At 53.1% G+C, this 19,530-nt stretch overlaps 6 protein-coding genes across 6 annotated transcripts; 2 read left to right on the forward strand and 4 right to left on the reverse strand.

Annotated features, from left to right (window-relative positions):
* Positions 1–366: 366 nt before the first annotated feature.
* Positions 367–2,149, reverse strand: BO70DRAFT_364625 (uncharacterized protein). The gene has a single exon (XM_025543852.1). The coding sequence runs from the start codon at positions 2,060–2,062 to the stop codon at positions 428–430; it is 1,635 nt and encodes a 544-aa protein (XP_025396881.1). The 5' UTR covers positions 2,063–2,149; the 3' UTR covers positions 367–427.
* A 1,868-nt stretch (positions 2,150–4,017) lies between these two features.
* On the forward strand, positions 4,018–5,036 carry BO70DRAFT_398933 (uncharacterized protein; the record flags this gene model as incomplete). The annotated part of the gene is made up of 3 exons (XM_025546820.1): positions 4,018–4,168; positions 4,227–4,300; positions 4,362–5,036. The coding sequence occupies 3 exons, from the start codon at positions 4,018–4,020 to the stop codon at positions 5,034–5,036; spliced, it is 900 nt and encodes a 299-aa protein (XP_025396882.1).
* A 394-nt stretch (positions 5,037–5,430) lies between these two features.
* On the forward strand, positions 5,431–6,586 carry vip1 (putative actin cytoskeleton protein (VIP1)). Its single transcript, XM_025541345.1, has 3 exons — positions 5,431–5,629; positions 5,693–5,779; positions 5,883–6,586. The coding sequence occupies exons 1-3, from the start codon at positions 5,550–5,552 to the stop codon at positions 6,481–6,483; spliced, it is 768 nt and encodes a 255-aa protein (XP_025396883.1). The 5' UTR covers positions 5,431–5,549; the 3' UTR covers positions 6,484–6,586.
* Positions 6,572–7,371, reverse strand: BO70DRAFT_398935 (uncharacterized protein; the record flags this gene model as incomplete). Its single annotated transcript, XM_025546821.1, has 2 exons — positions 6,572–6,611; positions 7,142–7,371. The coding sequence occupies 2 exons, from the start codon at positions 7,369–7,371 to the stop codon at positions 6,572–6,574; spliced, it is 270 nt and encodes an 89-aa protein (XP_025396884.1).
* A 2,536-nt stretch (positions 7,372–9,907) lies between these two features.
* BO70DRAFT_296932 (putative nonsense-mediated mRNA decay protein (Nmd5)) lies at positions 9,908–13,629 on the reverse strand (the record flags this gene model as incomplete). Its single annotated transcript, XM_025539552.1, has 8 exons — positions 9,908–10,062; positions 10,114–10,231; positions 10,286–10,467; positions 10,519–12,383; positions 12,441–12,625; positions 12,699–13,159; positions 13,350–13,428; positions 13,540–13,629. The coding sequence occupies 8 exons, from the start codon at positions 13,627–13,629 to the stop codon at positions 9,908–9,910; spliced, it is 3,135 nt and encodes a 1,044-aa protein (XP_025396885.1).
* A 515-nt stretch (positions 13,630–14,144) lies between these two features.
* On the reverse strand, positions 14,145–18,887 carry BO70DRAFT_341779 (SKI complex RNA helicase subunit SKI2). Its single transcript, XM_025541346.1, has 6 exons — positions 18,400–18,887; positions 16,713–18,187; positions 15,685–16,640; positions 15,352–15,631; positions 15,113–15,300; positions 14,145–15,038 (listed from the first exon to the last, which is right to left on the reverse strand). Exons 1-6 carry the CDS (start codon positions 18,627–18,629, stop codon positions 14,358–14,360), a joined length of 3,810 nt encoding a protein of 1,269 aa, XP_025396886.1. The 5' UTR covers positions 18,630–18,887; the 3' UTR covers positions 14,145–14,357.
* Positions 18,888–19,530: the final 643 nt, after the last annotated feature.

Consider the following 19,530-nt stretch of genomic DNA (forward strand, 5'->3'; position numbering starts at 1 on the left):
CCGTGCTCGACGGGAAATTCTGGTGGTTGATGGTTCATCAAGCAGATCAATGCCCTTCTAGTCTCCGCTTAGCCTGCGCTGGGCTCGCTACCGCGCGAATAGCATCGTCCCGAAGGAGCACCGGCTTTCGGAGGGCTCCACGCCACGGGGACCACCTCTTACGTCGTTCGTAGCAGTACTAGCTTACTCTCCTCTCATGGCGTAGAGTCATACTGTCATCCGGCAGATAGATATCTAGTCGGTATCCATCTATCTATGAAGGATCTACGGCAGAACAGTAGCATCTGTGTACTTTTTATACGGGAAGGTCATAACTTTATCCAGTAGTGGCAACGTTAAGATATACTTTATATTCGTTAATTGCAACCGCATCTCTGGCAAAGTCCTTTACTCCGTATAGATATCGACAATGACCACAAGACATGGGTCACTCCTCGACTCCCACCTGGCCATTCAGTCCGACCCAGGGTCCCTTGGCCGCCGATTGACTTCGATGCGATTTGGCTTGTGACCGGGTCATTCGTGCCTCAGACAGCCAGATGTCGCTTTCCCCCGCTCCACCTTCAGCGCCCTCTCGGAGCGCATCCTCGAGGTCCTGATTGAGCAGATTGTAAACCCCCTGCAGCACCTGCCCCGCTTCCTGGGCCATTTCCATCCCTTCCTCCAACTTGTGCTCTACGTATTCCTGTTCGTTGGCTCCCGCCGCATCGGAAGCAAACGCCCATGCCTCCGCCATCGCGAGGATCTCGTCTGGCTTGGCAGGTTCGGGGTTCGTGCCCTGGCGCGAAGCTAGGGCCGCAGCCGCATGCTTGAAGCGTGGTTGACGGGCGAGAATGGGGTACTCGGGGAGAAGGTGGCTCTCGTCGCTCAGTCGGTTGAGGATGCGGAGAGTCGACGCTTTTTCCTTGGCAAGCATCCCCGACAAGTAGGATCTCTGCAGCGCCAGTGCTCGTTGGCTCTTGGAGAGCGGTTGGAGGACATCGCTGGTGAACGATAGAACCCGCAACGGGTCCAAGGAGGATACGTCGCCCGGCGCCTTTTTCTCCTGGACCATGCTACTCGGTCGTGTCGGGGGCTTTGTGGGCACTGGTGCGATGGGCTGACAGGCTCGAGAGGCTGCATCGAGAAGGCGTTTGCGAGCATCCACATACGCGGCATATTGCTCCGCAATCTGTGCTTTCTTGTCCTCGAGAAGACGCGCAGACTCCTCAAGGTCTTCGGGGCGCAAGTCATGCGCGCCCGTGCTGGTTTCGCTATTCCCAACAGCCATCAGTTTTTCCTCCACCCATTGCACTAGTTCGTCCCGAGTTCGCTGTAGTGCCTTGAGCTTGACCGCGGGTGGAATTTCCCCAGGGGGGTCCGATGCGCGTTGTGCCTTCAGCTCTTCCAGTAGCCCCTTCTCTCTTTCTAGCTGACCCTTGGCACGAATCACGGCTCTCTCCAACTTATCCATCAGTTCTTCGATGTTGTCCCTCGTCTTAGACTCATGCTGGCTATCCCCAAGGTCACCTGGTGGCGTAAGCTGTCGATACCCCGCCCCTGTTTCTTCTAGATCCTCTGGCTTGACCGTATCCCGTTGTTTGATCTCCTTCAGGTAATGCTCGAAGACTTGGAGCTTTGCGTGTCGACGGCGATCACGGAGAAGACCGAGGTACTCCTGTAACGCCGAAGAAGGATCTGGCGCGGGCTGTTCAGGCTTCTCTTTCTCTTTGTCAGTCTGCTGATTGACGGGGCTCGTCTTTTCCACAACCGACTGGTATTCCCTCCTCGCGGCAACGTTGGCCTGCAGCGCCTCCAGGTATTTCCTCCGCAGTCCAGTCAATTCCGGCGGGATGCGCTTCACGTCGACGACCGCATCGTGGGGTACCATAAGAGAGAGGCGAGACTGGCTGTAGCAGCCCGGATGATCGGGATCATCGTCGGCGAATTCGATTTGCGAACGGAGGTAGACGGTCAAGGCTTGCCGGATGCGGAGGATCTCCTGGCGACTCTTGATGTAGGGCGCCAACGGTTTGGCAACCTCGGGAATGTAGCTAGGGGCAGATTCGTCGGGATGGGCCATGGGGCCGACTTGTCAGCAGCTGTGGATTGGGGAGGGGGTGTATCACTGGTATGCACTAGTAGGGAGCTTTGTGCAGTTTGTTTGTGGTCTTTTGCGGAGGGATCGGAGCTGGAGCCTTCCTCCGCCTTGGGCTGTTTCACTGTTCACTGTTTACTCGGCCCGACGCGGTGCCGCTAAAGTGGGCTTGGCTGGTACGGAATAGCCTCTATCTACTACTAACTATATCTATTAATATTTCGAGCACCATATTATTTCTGTCCAGTCGGTCTTGCTGGATGCACAGTAATATCACTGTTTATGTAGCATCCATCACAGAGATGAATGCATCTAGATCCACAGGCGAAGCAAGCAAACTACGGGAGAGGCACCATTGCAGCCCCAGGTTACACAAACACTGGTTCTCGCATACGAGAGTATGGATAACTAGAGATTATCAGAACATATTGACTCTGGGCTACAGAGTACCTCTCGACCCATACCCTCCGTCCATGCAACAGACGTCAACAGAGAGGACTCCGGACAGAGCACGAAGTACAAGAACGACGATTCCACCGACCGACCGACCGACACCAAGCGACGATTTCCAGGCTGAGTCAGATTATTGATGAGCTGGATGGAGCTCGCTGTAAGATGCAAGCTTAACGCTGCATCGACCCGCCCACTCTGTCAAATTAAAGGTACCCAAGCTGTGACTACAGCAGCTCTTATTGCTCCTCTCGATGACGGTCGCGTTGCTGTTTGGACAGTGACGTAACGATCTCGATGATGATGATGCTGAAAGACCATCCGACGTGGTCGTCTTGGACGTCCTGTGTGTCCTGGGTTCCTTTGTGTTTTCCTTCGAGTATTCGGTACGCCTCTGGTGGCTGCAGCATGCCGTGGCACTTTGCTTTTCTTTGTTGTCCTTTGATGCAGATGGATTCTGGATAGATCTCAACAGGCGGCCAGGGCTGTGGGGACTGAGGAGGAGGCTACCGCGGCCCCTAGCTGTGGACTAATTCCGGGGTGTGGGCTGCTGGGGCCGTCGTTCCCAAGGAGACTTCGTAAGATCGACCAGTACTGCCGGTGACTCCATTTCTATAGTGGTAGATAGGATGGAGGAGTAGTATTAAATTTTATTCTGTAAGTGCGCCGCGTCAGGGCGGAGGATTTCAGTTCTTCTCTCGGCTGCACGAATGGAAGAGTGTGTGGTGGCCGGAAGGGGCTTAGGGTGCCACCTCCTTGGCCGCCTTGTTTGGATGGCTGGATTCTGGAGGTGCCTGGGGTTGGTTAGTTACTGACTGTCTTATTTTACGGCTAATTACTAAATCGATTCATTCGATGGTTAGAGAATGTATTGCCTGAAACGATGAAAATGGTCAGTTACATCAGATTTATACATAAGCTTTGGTAGCTATGTTTCAAAGAAGATCATGTCTCAACCATACAGTTATATCGAAAATACAGTTATCCCTACCTAGGTAGGTAGGTATCGCTGGAGTCCACTACGATGTCGATGTCGACGCACCGCTCCGCTGCAATGGCATCCATCATCCACCCTATCGAAGCGCCTCCTACGGCACCGTACCAATCCGCTGCAGGAGGGAATGATAGGTCCCATGCACTCGGCACCAGCAGCTGAAGAAGACTCTCGCAAATCAGCGGTGGCTAAAAGAGTGGTTGGTATGTTTGGAAATTCCAGGCCGATCCAACCGGCAATAGTGTGCTGCTTTGTCCGTCTCTGCCTGCTGTACCTCGTACCTTGGGACTAACCCGCCCTCCGACTATTTACTGCCCTTATACCTATCAAATTAACTGCTCCTCCGGATCCTTTCTTTTCCACTCGTCGCCTTTCCCACCACAAAGCACTCCACCATCCTGCGTCGTCTTTTCATCATATAACTACCCAGATGGCGTCAGAATTCAGTCCTGTCCCCTTTTCCTCTCCCAGATCGCGACCTCGGGCTGCAACCGCAATGCAACCGGCCACCACCACCTCCTCACCACTCTCATCTCGACGCCTATCGCAAGTCATGGTTCCTCCAGTTGCTGCATCCCCACCGGTCTCCCTCACAGGGAACGCCATCCCTGGAGTTGGCGAACAAGGAAATGTCAGATCCGCATCAGGTAAGTCTGAATGGATAGTAACGAGGGTCTAGAAGCTCGCTCATACCGAATGTCCCAGGCCCATTGCGTCACCCCAAACCACTCACCCCATCCGACATACATTCGATGCTCGAGCAAGAACAGGAAGCAATGGTACGAGTTACAATTTCCCCGTTCCTCCAATCCTCAGCTGTTGACCATACTTCTACCCTAGGTAAACCGCCTATCTCGAGAACTCTCTCTACTCCGCCAGCAAACGAACTCGGTCGCATCAACAGCATCGTCCACATCAACCACACTCAATGACGCCGTCGATACGCACCATGCCTCGCCATACATTATCAGTTCCACACACCCTACAGCATCGCGAAGACATCGCTCGTCATCCAGTCTGAGCTCTTCCTACATCCCGGCTGTTCAAGGGTCACGGGCGGGGAGTGTTTCTGGAATTGCGCCGGCGCGCGAGGCATACCTTCCCACCGCACGTCCGGATCCTTCACGGACGGGACGAAGCAGGGAGTCGTCTCTCACATCCCCTGGACAGTCGGAAGCGGCATTGTCGGCATCAGCACCACACCACCAGACGCAGCAGGTCGATCAGCAGTCACATCCAACCGCTGGGCAGCCACATCGCACCTCACTCTCTCAGCAAAAGACGCCGATGAGTGGTTCGATCTCTCGCCACGATGAGATTGCGTACCACCGTGGGGAGGTCGACTCGTTGAAGCGCGAGAATGAAATGCTGCGCCGGCGGGTACGAGAACTCGAGCTCTCCGTCACGAACCTCCAAAAACAGGAATCGGGCTCAGGACAGACGGCGGAGAATAATACCAGCTCAGCTACTGCTGAGGTAGCGCAGGAACCATCTGGCTCGGGGACGAAGGATTGAAATTGAGGTGCTTGGGATATTCTATTTCGACTTTACGTTATGCGGAAGCACGGTCTTTGTTTTGGATCAGATCTATTAGACTAGGAGTCTTGTTCGGGCGCAGATCTCGGTTTTCTTTTCCAATCTCCTATCTTCAGCTTCTAGACATTTGGGTTGGTCCGGGGAGCTATTCCTGTCCCGGCAGTAGATATTGACCAGAATGCTACTGCCTGACGGGGCCTTTTGATGGAGTCTAATAATAAAGACGCCCTCGTAATAGCCAGCGCCGTCTCACATGCCGCCCCACTGTGGCAGTGCGGGACCTGCCCCTCGCGACGTCATCTGTGGCGCGGGATGCTTGGCCCGCCCCTAAACATGGCCGCCATTAAATAACAGCCTCGCTCTCTCCCCTCTTCTTCTCCCCTCTTCCTCTCCAGACTCCCCCATCCTTGCAGTGCACCTTCCAACTCCTACCCTGTCCGTACAACTACATCAATACCTCTTCAAACCACAAACCACTCTTCATCCCCCACCATGTCTCGCTCCACCGTTCACGTCGAGGGCATTGCCCCCGCAACCTCCGACAAGGAGGTCCAGGACTTCTTTAGCTTCTGGTATGCCCTGCCCTGCAGGCATTTGGCCCCCTTGCATGAGAGCTGCAGCTGACACCGTCGCAGCGGAAAGATCACTTCCCTCTCCGTCACTCCTGTTTCAGGCGAGGCCGAATCCCAGAAGTCGGCCACCGTGACTTTCGAAAAGGAAGCGTAAGCTACCCCGCACCTTCCCGCCCTCGACCCAAATCACACCACTGCCCTGCCCCGGTCCCAACCATACAACCATAGACTCGCTAACTTCCACATGATTCAGTGCTGCGAAGACTGCCCTCCTCCTGGACCACACCCAATTGGGAACTTCCGTCGTGAACGTCAAGGCCGCGCAGACCCTCGATGACATCGCGGGCGCCCAGGCTGCCAGCGCCGGAGAAGCCAAGGACGAGCTGAACCACGACCTCGAGCAGGAGGACAAGCCCCGGTCTCGCATCGTGGCCGAGTACCTGGCCCACGGCTACACGCTCAGCGACAACGCCATCGAGAAGGCCATCTCCCTGGACCAGAAGCACGGCTTCTCCACCCGCTTCACGACGGCCCTGTCCTCCTTTGACGAGAAGTACCACGCCACCGACCGCGCTCGGGGTCTGGACGAGAGCTACAAGATCAGCGACAAGGCCTCCACGGGCTGGCGCAGTCTGAACCACTATTTCGAGAAGGCTCTCGGCACCCCCTCCGGCAGGAAGCTCCGTGACTTCTACTCCCAGACCGACAAGCAGGTGCGGGACATCCACAACGAGGCCCGCAGACTTGCGGACCTGAAGAGCGGCAAGTCCGCCGAGGGCGGCGAGGCCCCTGCCGCTGCGGCTTCTAGCACCGCGCCGGCTGAGGCTGCTGCCCCTGCGGAGCCCAAGGCGTAAATCCCGTCGAATTGGCCAAGCAAAAAATGAAAACAAAAGGAAAGGTATTCAACTGAGGGATTCTGTCTCGTACACGGTACACGTCACATCACGACTTCTGTTCATGTAATACTTCAGTGAATGCGCTGCTATTCTTGTGCAATTTAGTTAGCTGTCTGGAACAAGCAATACCTTAATACACGATTATCGATTATGTCTGATCTAGTCTATCCTTATAATAGTTCATTGGCCTTGAATTACTTCCATGAAGAGACTGTGTCCTAGACATGAACTAGACTAAGATTGCCTTCTATATACAACCACCGTGACGCCTGTCTTAACTCAAAAAGCCTTAATGCCGGAGATATTTATCTAGTACACTCAAACCCCTCCCCAAGCCATTACAAGACAACCAACCCTCTACTACAGATACCCACCCACTACACGCAATCCCACAATCCATTACAGACACCCTCACAATACAATAAAATAATCTTAACCCCCATCCAATTTCCAATTCCCAATTCCCGTTCTCATGACAATACAATCTCATACAATCTCCTATCTTATCATCTCATATCATTAAATACATACGTACATACATACACACACACACACGCACATCATAACCCAATCAAAAGAAGAACAAACAAACCACTTTTTTAACACTTAATCGAACGAAACACTCCCCTTAGTAAACTTCGCGGCCTCTATATCCTCCAACGGATGCTTGGGGTTACTCGACAGGCCGGCGGTCTGCTCCTCCTGCGACAATCCTTGGCCCTGGGTCGAGTGCTCCGGGGGCGGGTACTTGTGCTGCGCCTTGCCCTGCGAGATGGGATCCCGCTGCTGCGCGCCGGTTTGGCGCTCCGGGGAGGGGGATTGGCGGCCGGGGTTGGGGGCGGACATTTTGGTTGGTTGGTTGGTTGGTTGTGAAGGAGGAGTTGAGGTGAGTAGGTGCGAGGCGTGTGCGGTGGTGGTTGTGGTGGTGGTAGTGGCTAGAGGGGAGGGGGGGGGGTGATTATGTTAGTGAGGTTCTACTATATGTTTTATCGTCTATGGTGGGTTGGATTGAGTTGTTGAGTGGGTGGGTTATTGGGTAGGGACGGACTCACTTTTGTTTTTTTTTGTTTTTTTGAGGTTGTAAGAGTAGTAGAGTTGAATAATGATAAGAGATAGTTTTGCAGAGGTATTTTGGTAGATGGATAGATGGATAGATGGATAGATGATAAAAGCCCAGTACATACGGCAGAAGAACCCCCCCCCCCCATTTAAGTACAATATCCAACCAGTACTATAGTACCAGTACTAACTACTTGGGGGAGAAAAGTTCAAACTGGTTTCGGGGAAACATCATCATGACGTCCGCTGCGGGGACATGAAGTGATTATGGTGTTGGCGTTTGCGTTTGCGTTTGCGTTTGCGTTTGCGTAGCTGGGTCCAGGCTGGTCTTGGTCTGGTCGGTTCCACTATCTGTGACCCCTGTGTTGAGAGTAGTTGACCGCGCTGCTGGGGTTTCAGGGTAAGCAACTAGCAAAGAAGGATGATTGATGGGAGGGGATGATGGATGGGGAATAGGATTATGTCAATCATGCTAGTATTAATGATACTATGTAATTATTAGAGGGTGATTGTACTGGGTTGGGATTGTGGTGGTGGTGGTGGTGATGATGATGGTTGCATCATTGTGATGATATGATGTCATGTATCGGCTGTTTGGCTTGTTTGTATTCCTTATCACGTGATAATATATTTTGCGAGGATTGGGATGATGTATCTACTCCGTGTTGCTGCAGGGTGGCTGTGACAATAATGAGCTCAGATGTTGATCTTGAGTTTTATTCTAGAATTACAGTTGCTCGACTACTATTATTAGGTAGCGAGTTATAGATTTACCGCTCTGGTCGAGTTCAGGGAAGATCTTCCTCCTTGGACCCTCTACAGCCGTCTCAAGAGTGTACCAAATATACAATGCTGTCAACCTTGTCGCCGGTCACACTTAATCCAGCTAGCCCGGCTCGATTGTCGAGAAACACAGTACATGGAAGAATTAAAGCCATATTGTATTGATCTTGCTAGGAGGAGGGTCGCGAGCGCAGACCCTTACAGGATCTTGAACACTGACTGACTGACCCAGAATATTTCTCTCAGAGTGTACGTCCAACGGTCACATGACCAGCTGCAGTGTACTAGATTCAACGGCCTTCACCACTTTAACTAACCGCTCGCCCAGAATCTTTCCCTGAGTGTCTGTTTGAGAATCACGTAAGCAGTCATAGAAGAGACTCGATTCACTTCACTACATACATACACGGGTAGGTTTCCAGAACTACTATGGACGGCACTATGCAACTTAGCTTCTAGCTATAGCTATAGTAGGCAGTAGTTATCCTATCCATCCAACCACCACCAGCTAACCGACAGCACCATATATCCAATCAAATCACCGCATAAAAAAAAAGAAAGAAAAGAAAAGAAAAGAAAAGGATTTACCTATCTCATGAATAGTCCAATGAAGAATAGTAGACATACCGGCCGTTAACTGTAATGCAAGGATCTAGGGTATTTACTATTTACACGTTTAACAACCCCTCTCCCCCAATACGGGCTAGATTTCACCACCGCCATTGCCACGCAGTACACCAGGGAAGGAAGTCATTACTGATGCAAAGAAGGAGAAGAAAAGGGGGAAAACCGAAGATAGGAAGAAGAAAGCCACACCGTACCATCCATCCCGAAGTATTGATCATTCATACTCGAGTGCTAACGTTGGCAAGATGCAAGCATGGATGTAGGTTGATAGGTTGGTGGGTTAGTTGGTGGGTAGATAGATAGATAGATAGGTAGGTAGGTAGGTAGGTAGGTAGGCAGATAGGTACCTGTTCCTAGGTAAAAAGGCAGTGTCCGACATTATAACCATAAGTCAATTGACATGACAGGATTAATTTGGGGGAATCAATCGATCTCTGAATTCTTGCAATGAAACAATCGAGTGCAAGATCGGGGAGGGAGTAAGGGGTAGGTAGGATGAAGGGATGGGGAGGGAAAGCAACTTTTGAGAAAACCGGATGACATGACCAAAGAGAGAGGCTTAGGTTAGCAAGAGCCTGAGCCTCAAAAACAGAAAGAAAAAGAAAAGAGAAAAAATTGTTCTAAATGACAAAGGAAAGAAAGATGAAAAAAAAATAAGAGGCATAGATGGCGTGATAACGTATCCAGCAGGGCCGCTCGCTCGACTACACAAATCGTCGACACGATAGATGATGAGGAAGATTCTTTCTTTTTTTTTTTCAAACATGCCTGCTAAAACAGACATCCAACCTGGGATGGATGACACTTTTCTTTTGCTTTTGTCCTTTTTAATTTTTCTATATTCGTGGCCTTGAAGATCCAGGAGAGACCGACTGGCTCGTCTCGTCAGCCCTCGAGGGTCATCGTGGCGTGTCTAATTCCCGTTGGTCTGGATGTTGGCCTCTGCGCTCGCGGCGGCCAATGCCTTCGCGTCGGCCTCGTGGAACACGGCCTGGAGCACTGACTGCTCCTCGGCGCTGAGGACCTTCGTCAGGTTGTCGTAAAGCTGGGGTTGTTCTTGTTGAAGACCTGTTGCAAGTTAGTGACGGCGTGGATTTACCCCTTCAGAAATATACGTACCCATGAACACATGCTTGAACATGCCATACGGCTCGATCTTATCCAGAGGAGTCTCCAGCAAGCTCTCCTCGTCAAGGTCGTCATCGTCATCATCGGTAAAGGAGCCGAACTTCTGTGCCTAAACAATTACGTTAACAGAGGTCACCTATATCATTAGAATATATTGACTTACCTCCTTGTTCAGGAAATCCAGGTAGGCGGCACTGTCATCGGGAACATCGCCATCCAAGGCGCCGGCCTCACCCTCCTCACCTTCGGTCCACTCAATCTCGCCATCCCAGTCGTTGTCCTCGTCAACTTCCTCTTCCTCGTCATCGAAGGTAAAGTCGGACTCCTTGGTGGCATCTTCGCGTTCTAGGGGTAACGTTAGTACATGGGTTGGTAGGACATGATTTCGTAACATACGCTTAATGGCAGCGGGCAAGGTCTGGAACAGCCGGGTCACTCCCTGGAGCAACCTGGGCCAGCCTTGCTGCACGCTAGGCGGAACATCACCGGCCTTCAATGTCAGCAGGGAGCTGATGGCGGCAATGGACAGCTTCTTATCGTGGACGCGTCTGAAGTTGTCGATGTTGGAGAACCAGGTGCTGAAGAACTTGTTCGTCCAGCCCTTGGCTTCCAAGACCTGGAGACCGAGAACGGGGTTGTAGTAGATGGCGTTGATAACCATCTCCATCAGGTGGATGCGGTAAGACTTCGTCGGGGCCTCGCCGGCATCGATGACGCGCATCGCCAGCTCAATGAAGACCGGGATGTACTGGTCGATGCATCCGCGGAGGTTCAGCATCAGAGTCTCGGCGAGCTTGCAGCCGCATATCCGGTCGACACCACCAACCTTCTCGTCGCGGAAGATGTCCTCGACCATGCTGACAACGGCGGCAAGGTACGCGGGGTTCTGGACCAACATCTGAGAGCCGTAGGCGATGTAGTTGTCGAGGGCGGGCAGCATGTCTTCCAGGTACAGCTCGGCACCGGCCTTGAAAGTCTTGTGGATGAGCTCAAAGGCCTGCCACATCGTAGGGGAAATGGACTTGGATGCGAATGTGCAGCTGTCGATAATCTCAAACACTTCGTTGTACAGGTCGTAGAGCTTGTTCTCGAGCGTGATGCTGATGACGGGCATGAGGATCGTCTCGAGGTGGAGGAGCACATCAGGGGTGCTCTCGAGGGTAAGGATCAGGGTTCCGATCGTCTGCAAGACACCGAGAGCGGTGATACTCTTGTCATCCAGGAAATCGCCGTACGCGTCCTCGTCCTTGGTCGCATTGCGCTCCAGAAGCTCACCAACGATGCGCATGTAGGTGTCACGAAGCTGCTCGCTGAGGGCCACGGCAAACGGAGTGAGTTCCGCGGAGAAGACCTCGACGAAGTCCTCCATGACGTTGGCCAGAGCGTCCACATCCACCTCGTTGGCGAGCTTGAGAAGCTGCTGCATGATCTGGGGGATGTTCTGCTGCATGGAGGTCCTGATGATATCGTGACGGATAAGGGGCTGCAGAGCCAGCGCGGCTTCGACCCGGACGGGCAACTCGGGGTCGGTCATCGATTCAAGGATATTCCGGTAGATGATCATGAGGTTATTCGGGTCCTGGAAGTCGAGTTGCTCGAACTTCTCCAGAGTGTCACAGGCACGCGCTCTGAGGAACCCGTGGGGGCTGCGGAATTCGGGGAAAACATGGCGGACGAAGAAATATTCCACCTGGTCCGCGATGGGGCTCTTCTTGCCGAGAATGACCGAGGCCAGGGAGCCGATCATGCGCAGGGCACCTTCCTTCTCCCTGGGCAGCTTCTGGTCTTCGGGGGCAGACTCGTACTTGCTGACAACGCCGTTGACAAACGTGAGGATCGCGAAAGTCTGCTTCTTGCGGTTCTTGGTCAGGGCCACCAGGAAGTTGGTGGCAGCGACGTCGGGCGCGGAGACCTCTTCGTAGTAGTTCAGCTTGCGGTGGAGGTATTCGGACGGGTCGGTCTGGAACAGTTCGATGTCCTCATCGGACTGGCACAGGATGGGGAAGATGAAATGGGCGATCAAGTTGTCCATGTGCGGTTTGAGGTGATCCCACATGGCCTTGGGCTTGACACACTCCTCCAGGAAGATCAGGGTGTACGCGAGCGCAGGGTTGCTGAGCCACTGGCCCTTGGACACCCACTTCTCGATTTCCTGCAGATATCCCTTGAGAATCTCCGGGGCGAACGTGGTGATGAAAGCCTTGCCGTATGCGCTGTAGTCGGGGGAGCTCGACTTGCTCATCGTCGTAGGGTTTCCGTATCTGCAAATCCACGTCAGATGGACGACCACTGCACAGGCCACCAAACCAAGTACTCACCTGATGAAGAGACGGTTCAGGTTCGCATAAGACCACTTCTTGCACTTCCACCAGTGGTTGAGCTCGCGCTCCTCCTTGGCCTCCAGCATGGCGCTCGCGGGAGGATCCTTGGCGATGATCCTCAGGAAAAGTGTGCACCAGTCCACCGTCGCTTGCTGTGATTGAAGATGGGGCGAAAGTTCGAACTATCACACCCCCGGGTTAGTCTCACTATAGCACACATACGACATGTTTCGGTAGCCTTGTTGGATGACCCACGTAGATAGCATGCTTGTACGCCTTCACGACTATGCGGAGCATTTCCGCAGCCTCCAAGCTCTCCTCATCGACGAGCTTCAACCCGATGTTCAAGAGCTGAGGGAACGAGTGTTCGACGATTTTATCGAACTCCTCCCTCTTCTCTCCGGCCTTGAACCGGTACACACGGCAGATGGCCAGCAGACACTGCAGGCCAGCGTAGACAGAGTTCGCATCGGGGGTGCCCAACAGCTGCAGGGTGACATCCAAGAAACCCGGCCACTGCTCGGGGAAGTCGTTCTGGAGGATCTTCTGGAGGAGAGGGACGAGTTGAGCCCGAACGTTGGGCGGCGTGGATGCCAGAGCCGGAATCAGTCTCTCACGGAACCCTGGTTTCTCGGCCTCGGGGATCGGTGTGCGCAACGGACTTTCTTCGATGACCGACCAGCCACGGTTGATTCGGTTCTTCAGGTAAACACCGGCTAAGGAGCAGCAGATCATCGATCAGTTAGATCCAAGTACTTTTCCCTCCCCCCTCTTTCGCACACACCCACACACCCACACACACACTTCCCCTCTCTCAGATAGGCGGAGAAATGGCGGTGGATAAAATAGACCACCCGAAATGAGGTGGGGGGAGAGAGAGAGAAAAAATAAAAAAGGGTAACCTACCCGACAACTGAACGGCATTGTTCTGTTCCCCTTGCAAGATATCCAACAGCGCATTTATGAAGCCGGGTTGCGTCTCGGCCTAGAGGAGAGAGATGAAAGATAAGTCAGGGCCGGAGCAGGCACAGGGCCAACCAAGCCTGGAAGGGCAAGGGCAGCACAGGGCAGCACAGGGCACGAATCCCACACGTACATATTTCAAATCCAATTCAGCCTGGCGACGATTGTCCGCATTGGGGTCGAGGGTAGACTGTATGCGGTCTCGTAGAGCGGCGACATCCATCTCGCACCGGCAAGGGCCCCCTGTGATTATAAAAAAAAAAAAGTCGAGAAGTTTATAAAGGCCCGGTACGCGGTGATGAGCCGGGAGAGGGGCGATCGATGTAGGGGAGGAGTGGAGGAGGGGGAAGAGGGCGAGGGCGAAGAGGGCGAGAGGGCGAGGCGATCGAGTAGTGGGGGGGGGGAGGAGGAGAGGATCGGAGTAGGAGGAGGAGTAATATCTAGTGGTAAAGTAAGTCGTCGTTTGGTTGTGCAGACGACAGCAAAAGAGCCCTTTGGGTTGGTTTGTTGGGTTTGATTTGGTTTTCGCTCGTGGTTTTTCGCATCACATAAGCGTGTCCGCCCGCCCCGCGCCTATGGCAGCTAATCAGAGCCGGTCTCGCCACGCGCGGTAGCAGAATTTTGCTTGTCGCCGGTCGGTCCCTTGGGCGGCCTTTGGGCTGGTTTCTTATTTTTTTTTTCTTATTTTTGAAGTCTTCATCGGATGCGCTGGTTTGGAAATGTTTGTTGCCGGTAATGACAATATCGAAGGTATGTCGGAGTAATACTACTATCTAATACTATTTACTAGTAGTAAGCAGTGAAATGTCCATACCAGTGACATACCAGTAAAACAAAAATAACGAAAAGAAAAAAGAAAAAGTTCCCCACGTGGGTTAGCTTCCCCTCCTCTTCGCCCCAGAACCCGAACCAGCCTTTCACCTGTCTATCCCACATTGGCCAGTTGTCTGTCTACATGTACAACGACGCCGCAAAGATCACGTCCCGCTTGATCAGCTCCTGCGCCTGCTGCATCTTTGTGTACAGCGTCGGGTCGCCCACCAGCTTGGCGGCATTCTTCACCTCCCGACACGTCTCGTCCAGACGAGTAATGGTCCGCACGATGGTGCCCTCCATCACATCCGTCAGGTCGGTGATGCGGTTGAACGACATGCCCTTCGCCCACTCGTAGACCACCTCGGCCAGCCCGAACCGCGGCTGACTGGCGAAGTCGTTGCTATCTTCACTCGTCTGGATGACCTGGTGTAGAATCTGGAAGTCATTCACCCGTTCCGAGATCTTCACGATGGCCTCCTTGCCCTTCTCCAGGCGAGGCGTCAATGTCGGGACATTCTCCGTCTTCTCTTGGAAGACAAACGCCGACAACAGAGAGACGATCTCCTCGGGCTCGTACTCGGCCAGCACGTTTTCGAGGACCAACTCGGTCAGAACGAGCTCGTCGGCGGAGTGGATCTCGCACGCGACCTTTCCTTTGAGCTGCACGCGAGACTGCTCATCCACAAAGCCCAGCTCCTTCAGAACCTGGATACGCTGCTCGTAATCCGGCAGCAGGGCAAGGTTCTGGTCGGACATGAGTTGTTTCAACTGCGAGATGTTCTCCTTGACCTGCCATTCGTCGTGTTGCATTTCAAACTACCGGGTGTGTAAGTGTAAGTCCGAGCCGCGGCATGATGTCAGGGTCTCAAAAATGGTCGATGGTCACTTACATGTTTCGAGAAGCTCGGGCACTGCAGGCATTTGCATGATTGGGCGATGGCGGCCTGCTTCTGCCGCTTCTCCAGGATGTCTCTGACCTGCAATTCCTTGATCCGCGCCCAGTCCATCTCGTCCCAAACCGGAGTCGTCCACGAAGCGCAGTACTTCGACAGCTCCTTGTCGGCGAATTTGATGGCCTCTGTTCGCTGTGTTAGCCCGTCGCTACTAGATTGGAGTCTCGTGTGCTTACCCTTCTTGATGTTGAGGTACCAGATCGGGCCTCCTAGCTTCACTACCGTGTTTGTGACGCATTCGAGGTCCATGAGGGGTACCTTGTAGGATTTCAACGCCATGTCGGCAGAACGAGTCGGCAAAGGTTGTAGTAGATGTTTAAATCCGGGGAGGAAAGGAAGAATGTCGCTGGGATGGCGCCTGCTGCCTAGCTTTCCGATCTCAAGAACCTGTATGCCAGGCGACGGACCTCCCACAACGCCCTCTCGAACAATGATACCTGCAGTGCGGTAGCCCTCCTGTCAAGCAGTTAGCTAGGCCAATTCATCAGTCAAATGGGGGGTTGGCCTACCTTTCTGTACACAATTAGGCGCTTCGGCACGAAGAGACGCTTCCCAACAGGTGATGAGAGCAGTCCCACGTGGAGCTCACTGGTGAGCTTTTCATACTCAATAGCCGCGTCGTGGCACGCTGCAAGGTCGATATCACAAATGTCGCAAGGCTCTCGCTTGATTTTCGCCAAACTGGCCTCAGAAAGCTGCACCTGCTTTTCATGCTCCGGGAGAAGGGCCTGAGTGGCGTTCTCACTGAAGCTTCGTTTGATCATTTCTTCGATTTTCAGGGCCTCCACGCGTAGAAGGTTCAGTATCATGTTGTATGTCAGTCTGAACTGGGACCGCAGCTTGGTTGGATCCCCAAGGATCATCCTTCTCAGGGCACCCGCCGGAGGGGCTTCATCTCTGCCAGGATTGACGATAATGACATAGCCAACAGTATCAAGACCTCTCCGTCCAGCACGTCCAGCCATCTGGGTATACTCGCCGGGCAGCAAGTCTCGGAAGCTCTTTCCATCGTGCTTGCGGAATCCGGAGAAAACCACTGTACGGGTCGGCAAGTTAAGACCCATAGCGAATGTCTCAGTAGCAAACAGAACCTTGACCAGTGACTTGGCAAATAGAATCTCGACGATTTCCTTCATGATCGGTAGAAGACCGCCATGGTGCACAGCGATACCTCTGCTCAGCAAGTCACGGAGCCGAAGAATTTGTGGGAGAGTCCGATCTTCTGGCTTGAGCCTCGTGAGGGATTTCTCGATGAACATATGGGTCAAACTCTTCTCTGAGGCAGTGGAGAAATCTTGGTTGGACAGGGAATCGGCATTCTGCTCACATCTCTTCTTAGAAAAGACGAAAATGCAGGCAGGCAGCAGATTATCCTTGCGAAGATGCTGAACCAGTTGCACCCAGACAGTCTTGTCCTGCGCAGCTGTCGTCCGTCCACCACCTCTCCCGGTGCGGGCGATGTTTCCTGTGCCTCTATTTGCGGGCTGTCCTCTGCCACGGGGAGCACCACCGCGTTGCCCATTACCGCGAGGGGCACCTCTTCCACCAGCCTGGCCACGTCCTCGTCCCTGTCCCTGAGGAGCTCCTCTGCTCGCCTGCGACTGGGCCTGGGCCTCGACAGCCTTCTGAGCTTTAATCTTATCCCTCCCGGAGATGATCTCATCGGCCTCTTTCCACCCGTTCTCGAGGAACCGCTTGTTCGAATCGACGATCTTATACTTCTGCTTGCCGCCCCAGAGATAATGCTCGAGGGGAACGGGTCTCTTTGCAGTCGAGATGACGTAGATGTCCTTCTTCTTCGTACGACCAACCCAAGAGGCAAACTCGTAGGTATTAGGGACCGTAGCGGACAGAAGGATTAGAGTGACGTGTTCAGGAAGCATGATAATGACCTCTTCCCAAACAACACCTCTCTCCAGGTCGTTGACATAATGCACTTCATCAAAGATCACAAATTCCACGTCTCGGATCAGATCCGCGCCTCTGTACAGCATGCTTCGTAAGATTTCGGTGGTCATGATCAGACAGCTGGCTTCCGGATTGATCTGGACATCTCCTGTCAGGATACCAACATCGTCAAACTCAGTTCTAAAGTCTCTAAACTTCTGGTTACTCAAAGCCTTGATAGGTGACGTGTAGATCGCTTTGGTCATGTGTTTCGCGGCTAGTGAGATAGCATATTCGGCAACAACCGTTTTACCAGCCGATGTGTGGGCAGCGACGAACACAGAGTCGCCACATTCGAGATGGTAGACAGCCTCCTTTTGGAAGGTGTCCAACTCGAACGGCCACTCTCGCGCCATATCCGGGACGAGTTCGCGGAAATTCGGGATATCCTTATTGACGTCGACGACATGGGCCCATTCTCTGCCAGTTTTCCTTTGCTGGACGCCTGCGAGCAGCGGCGCGTGGGGTTCCAATGCCGGGAACTCGACTGGAAGCAAGGAATCGATGTCTTCCTCGTCACTAAGTTCCGCTTCGTCGTCAATCTTGACGCCTCCCGCATCCGAGGCTGTCTCGTCCGGCTCGACATGAAGGTCGCTCTCTTCCTGCTGTAGGGCATGCTCCACTTCTTCATCCCCCTCAGCAGCCTCTTTAGACTTAGCTTCCTCAAACTTCAGTCCTCGAGAAAACCCCGGGGCGATTTCCAGGAGACCACCTTCAGCGCCAAAGTTGATAATCCGGTCAAGACCCGACTGCTTTCCACCGGCTCTGGGATGCTCTGCAGTCTGGGCTTCAGATTCCATCTCAGCAATGGCCTCCACCCCCTCCAACCCACCTGGAGCGAACGGGAAAAACCCTGCCGCGCCTCTCACGAAATCCGCACGACCGGCCGGTCGACGAAGAAGAGAAGTCGAATTCTTCGCATTTGCACTGGTGGCCGGAACGGTCACTTCATGATAACCAGTGACGCGTCCTTCCAGACCATCGCGATCGAATCGGACGATAGTGCGCGTTTGAGTACCGGCAATCTCAAAGATGTCGGTATAGTCGGTAGAGACGTCCCATTTCCTGTATCGTATTAGTCAAAGCTCGTATCCGTCGACGGACCGCAAAATAGCACAACAATAGATAGAAAGCCGAATAAACTCCATACAGTGCTCAAGCTCCAACCGTCCCACTATCCTGACAACAAAAAAAGGTCTACCACACAACATAGGGCTGATCAACCCCCCAAAAAAGCAAACAAGCAGAATCAGATAAAAGACACGGGACAATTCTACCTTTGCAAACGGTTCAGCCATTCGGGACTAAACTCAGACGAGGGGGTCAGGAAATCACTCTCGAGCTCTTCTTTTAGATCAGCCGCATTCTGGCGGGCCTTCTGTCGCGGCTTGCAATCCTTATAAATGCCGCTCTGCTCGTCGGCGAGTCTTGCGTCGAAGGTCGCCCCGCTGAGGGTCTGGGAGTGTAGATTGAGCTTGGCCATGGCCGATGTCAAATTGTCCGTCATTTTGGAATGTGTGGACGCGACTTCGGTCAAGTATGTGGGGGATAGACTGGATGTAGAGTGGACAATCTATTTCAATTCCGATTTGGGGGGGGGAAGAGGTCCACGACAATCCCCGCGTCACGGTTAGCCCAACACGGACAACGGACAGGCTGCAGTGAAAGAGCAAGGACGTAAAATCAGCAGGCGGGGAGCATGTGAGGGTCACCCAGTCAAGATGTCATTCACAGAGTGCTACTGCTGGCAGTGCACGGGGTCCACGGGGAGCTTGAAGCCTGAAGATGGGAAGAACCATTGGCGGTGTTTGGCGGCGGGAAGTTGGCCGGCCACACACTGCCAGACCAACCAGCTCTGACGTCGTGTGGGGACTGCCTCTTCCGCCCTCTCGACTGAGCTCATCTGGCTGAAGGTCTGGACCAGGAAAAAAAATACATCTCTACTCTCTTCTTTACTCCACTATTTTAAACGCATGGATTTGGTGCCAATATCCAATTTCTCAGGCTTCACGTTAATCGCTCCAGAAAAGCCCAAACAAACATCACCTAGTCAACCTGCACAGGTTATTAAAACTTTTATTCCCGTCCAGGTAGCTAATAAATAGTGGTCCTTGTACATAAATGGTCATCCTAGCCTGCTGCCCCAACGCCAGAGACCAATGCCAAAAAAAAAAAAAGTTAAAGAGACGTTTGGGCTCAATGATACAATCGGAATGCTCCCAAAACAAACGCGAGCAAACACACGTGCTGGAAAGGGGGAGAAGAAAGGGACAACAGGGGGTGAGTAGTCAATGCTATTCCAAACCCCTTGACTTCAAATGTGACACTCTATTTCCAATCGTCGAAAATTTTATGCTGAAATGAAGTGGTCCGGCAATATCTGCGCCTTCCCATGGACCCGAGAGAGA

Source organism: Aspergillus heteromorphus, assembly GCF_003184545.1.
Source record: "Aspergillus heteromorphus CBS 117.55 chromosome Unknown BO70scaffold_24, whole genome shotgun sequence".
In the NCBI taxonomy this organism is placed as follows: domain Eukaryota; kingdom Fungi; phylum Ascomycota; class Eurotiomycetes; order Eurotiales; family Aspergillaceae; genus Aspergillus; species Aspergillus heteromorphus.

Coding starts and splice junctions, on each gene's coding strand:
- BO70DRAFT_364625 (XM_025543852.1), bottom strand. CDS start 2,062: ATGGCCCATCCCGACGAATCTGCCCCTAGCTACATTCCCGAGGTTGCC.
- vip1 (XM_025541345.1), top strand. CDS start 5,550: ATGTCTCGCTCCACCGTTCACGTCGAGGGCATTGCCCCCGCAACCTCC. Junction 5,630..5,692: donor CAGGACTTCTTTAGCTTCTG/GTATGCCCTGCC, acceptor ACACCGTCGCAG/CGGAAAGATCACTTCCCTCT. Junction 5,780..5,882: donor GTGACTTTCGAAAAGGAAGC/GTAAGCTACCCC, acceptor CACATGATTCAG/TGCTGCGAAGACTGCCCTCC.
- BO70DRAFT_341779 (XM_025541346.1), bottom strand. CDS start 18,629: ATGACGGACAATTTGACATCGGCCATGGCCAAGCTCAATCTACACTCC. Junction 16,641..16,712: donor TGGCCAGGCTGGTGGAAGAG/GTGCCCCTCGCG, acceptor ATAGAGGCACAG/GAAACATCGCCCGCACCGGG. Junction 15,301..15,351: donor GTACCTCAACATCAAGAAGG/GTAAGCACACGA, acceptor CACAGCGAACAG/AGGCCATCAAATTCGCCGAC.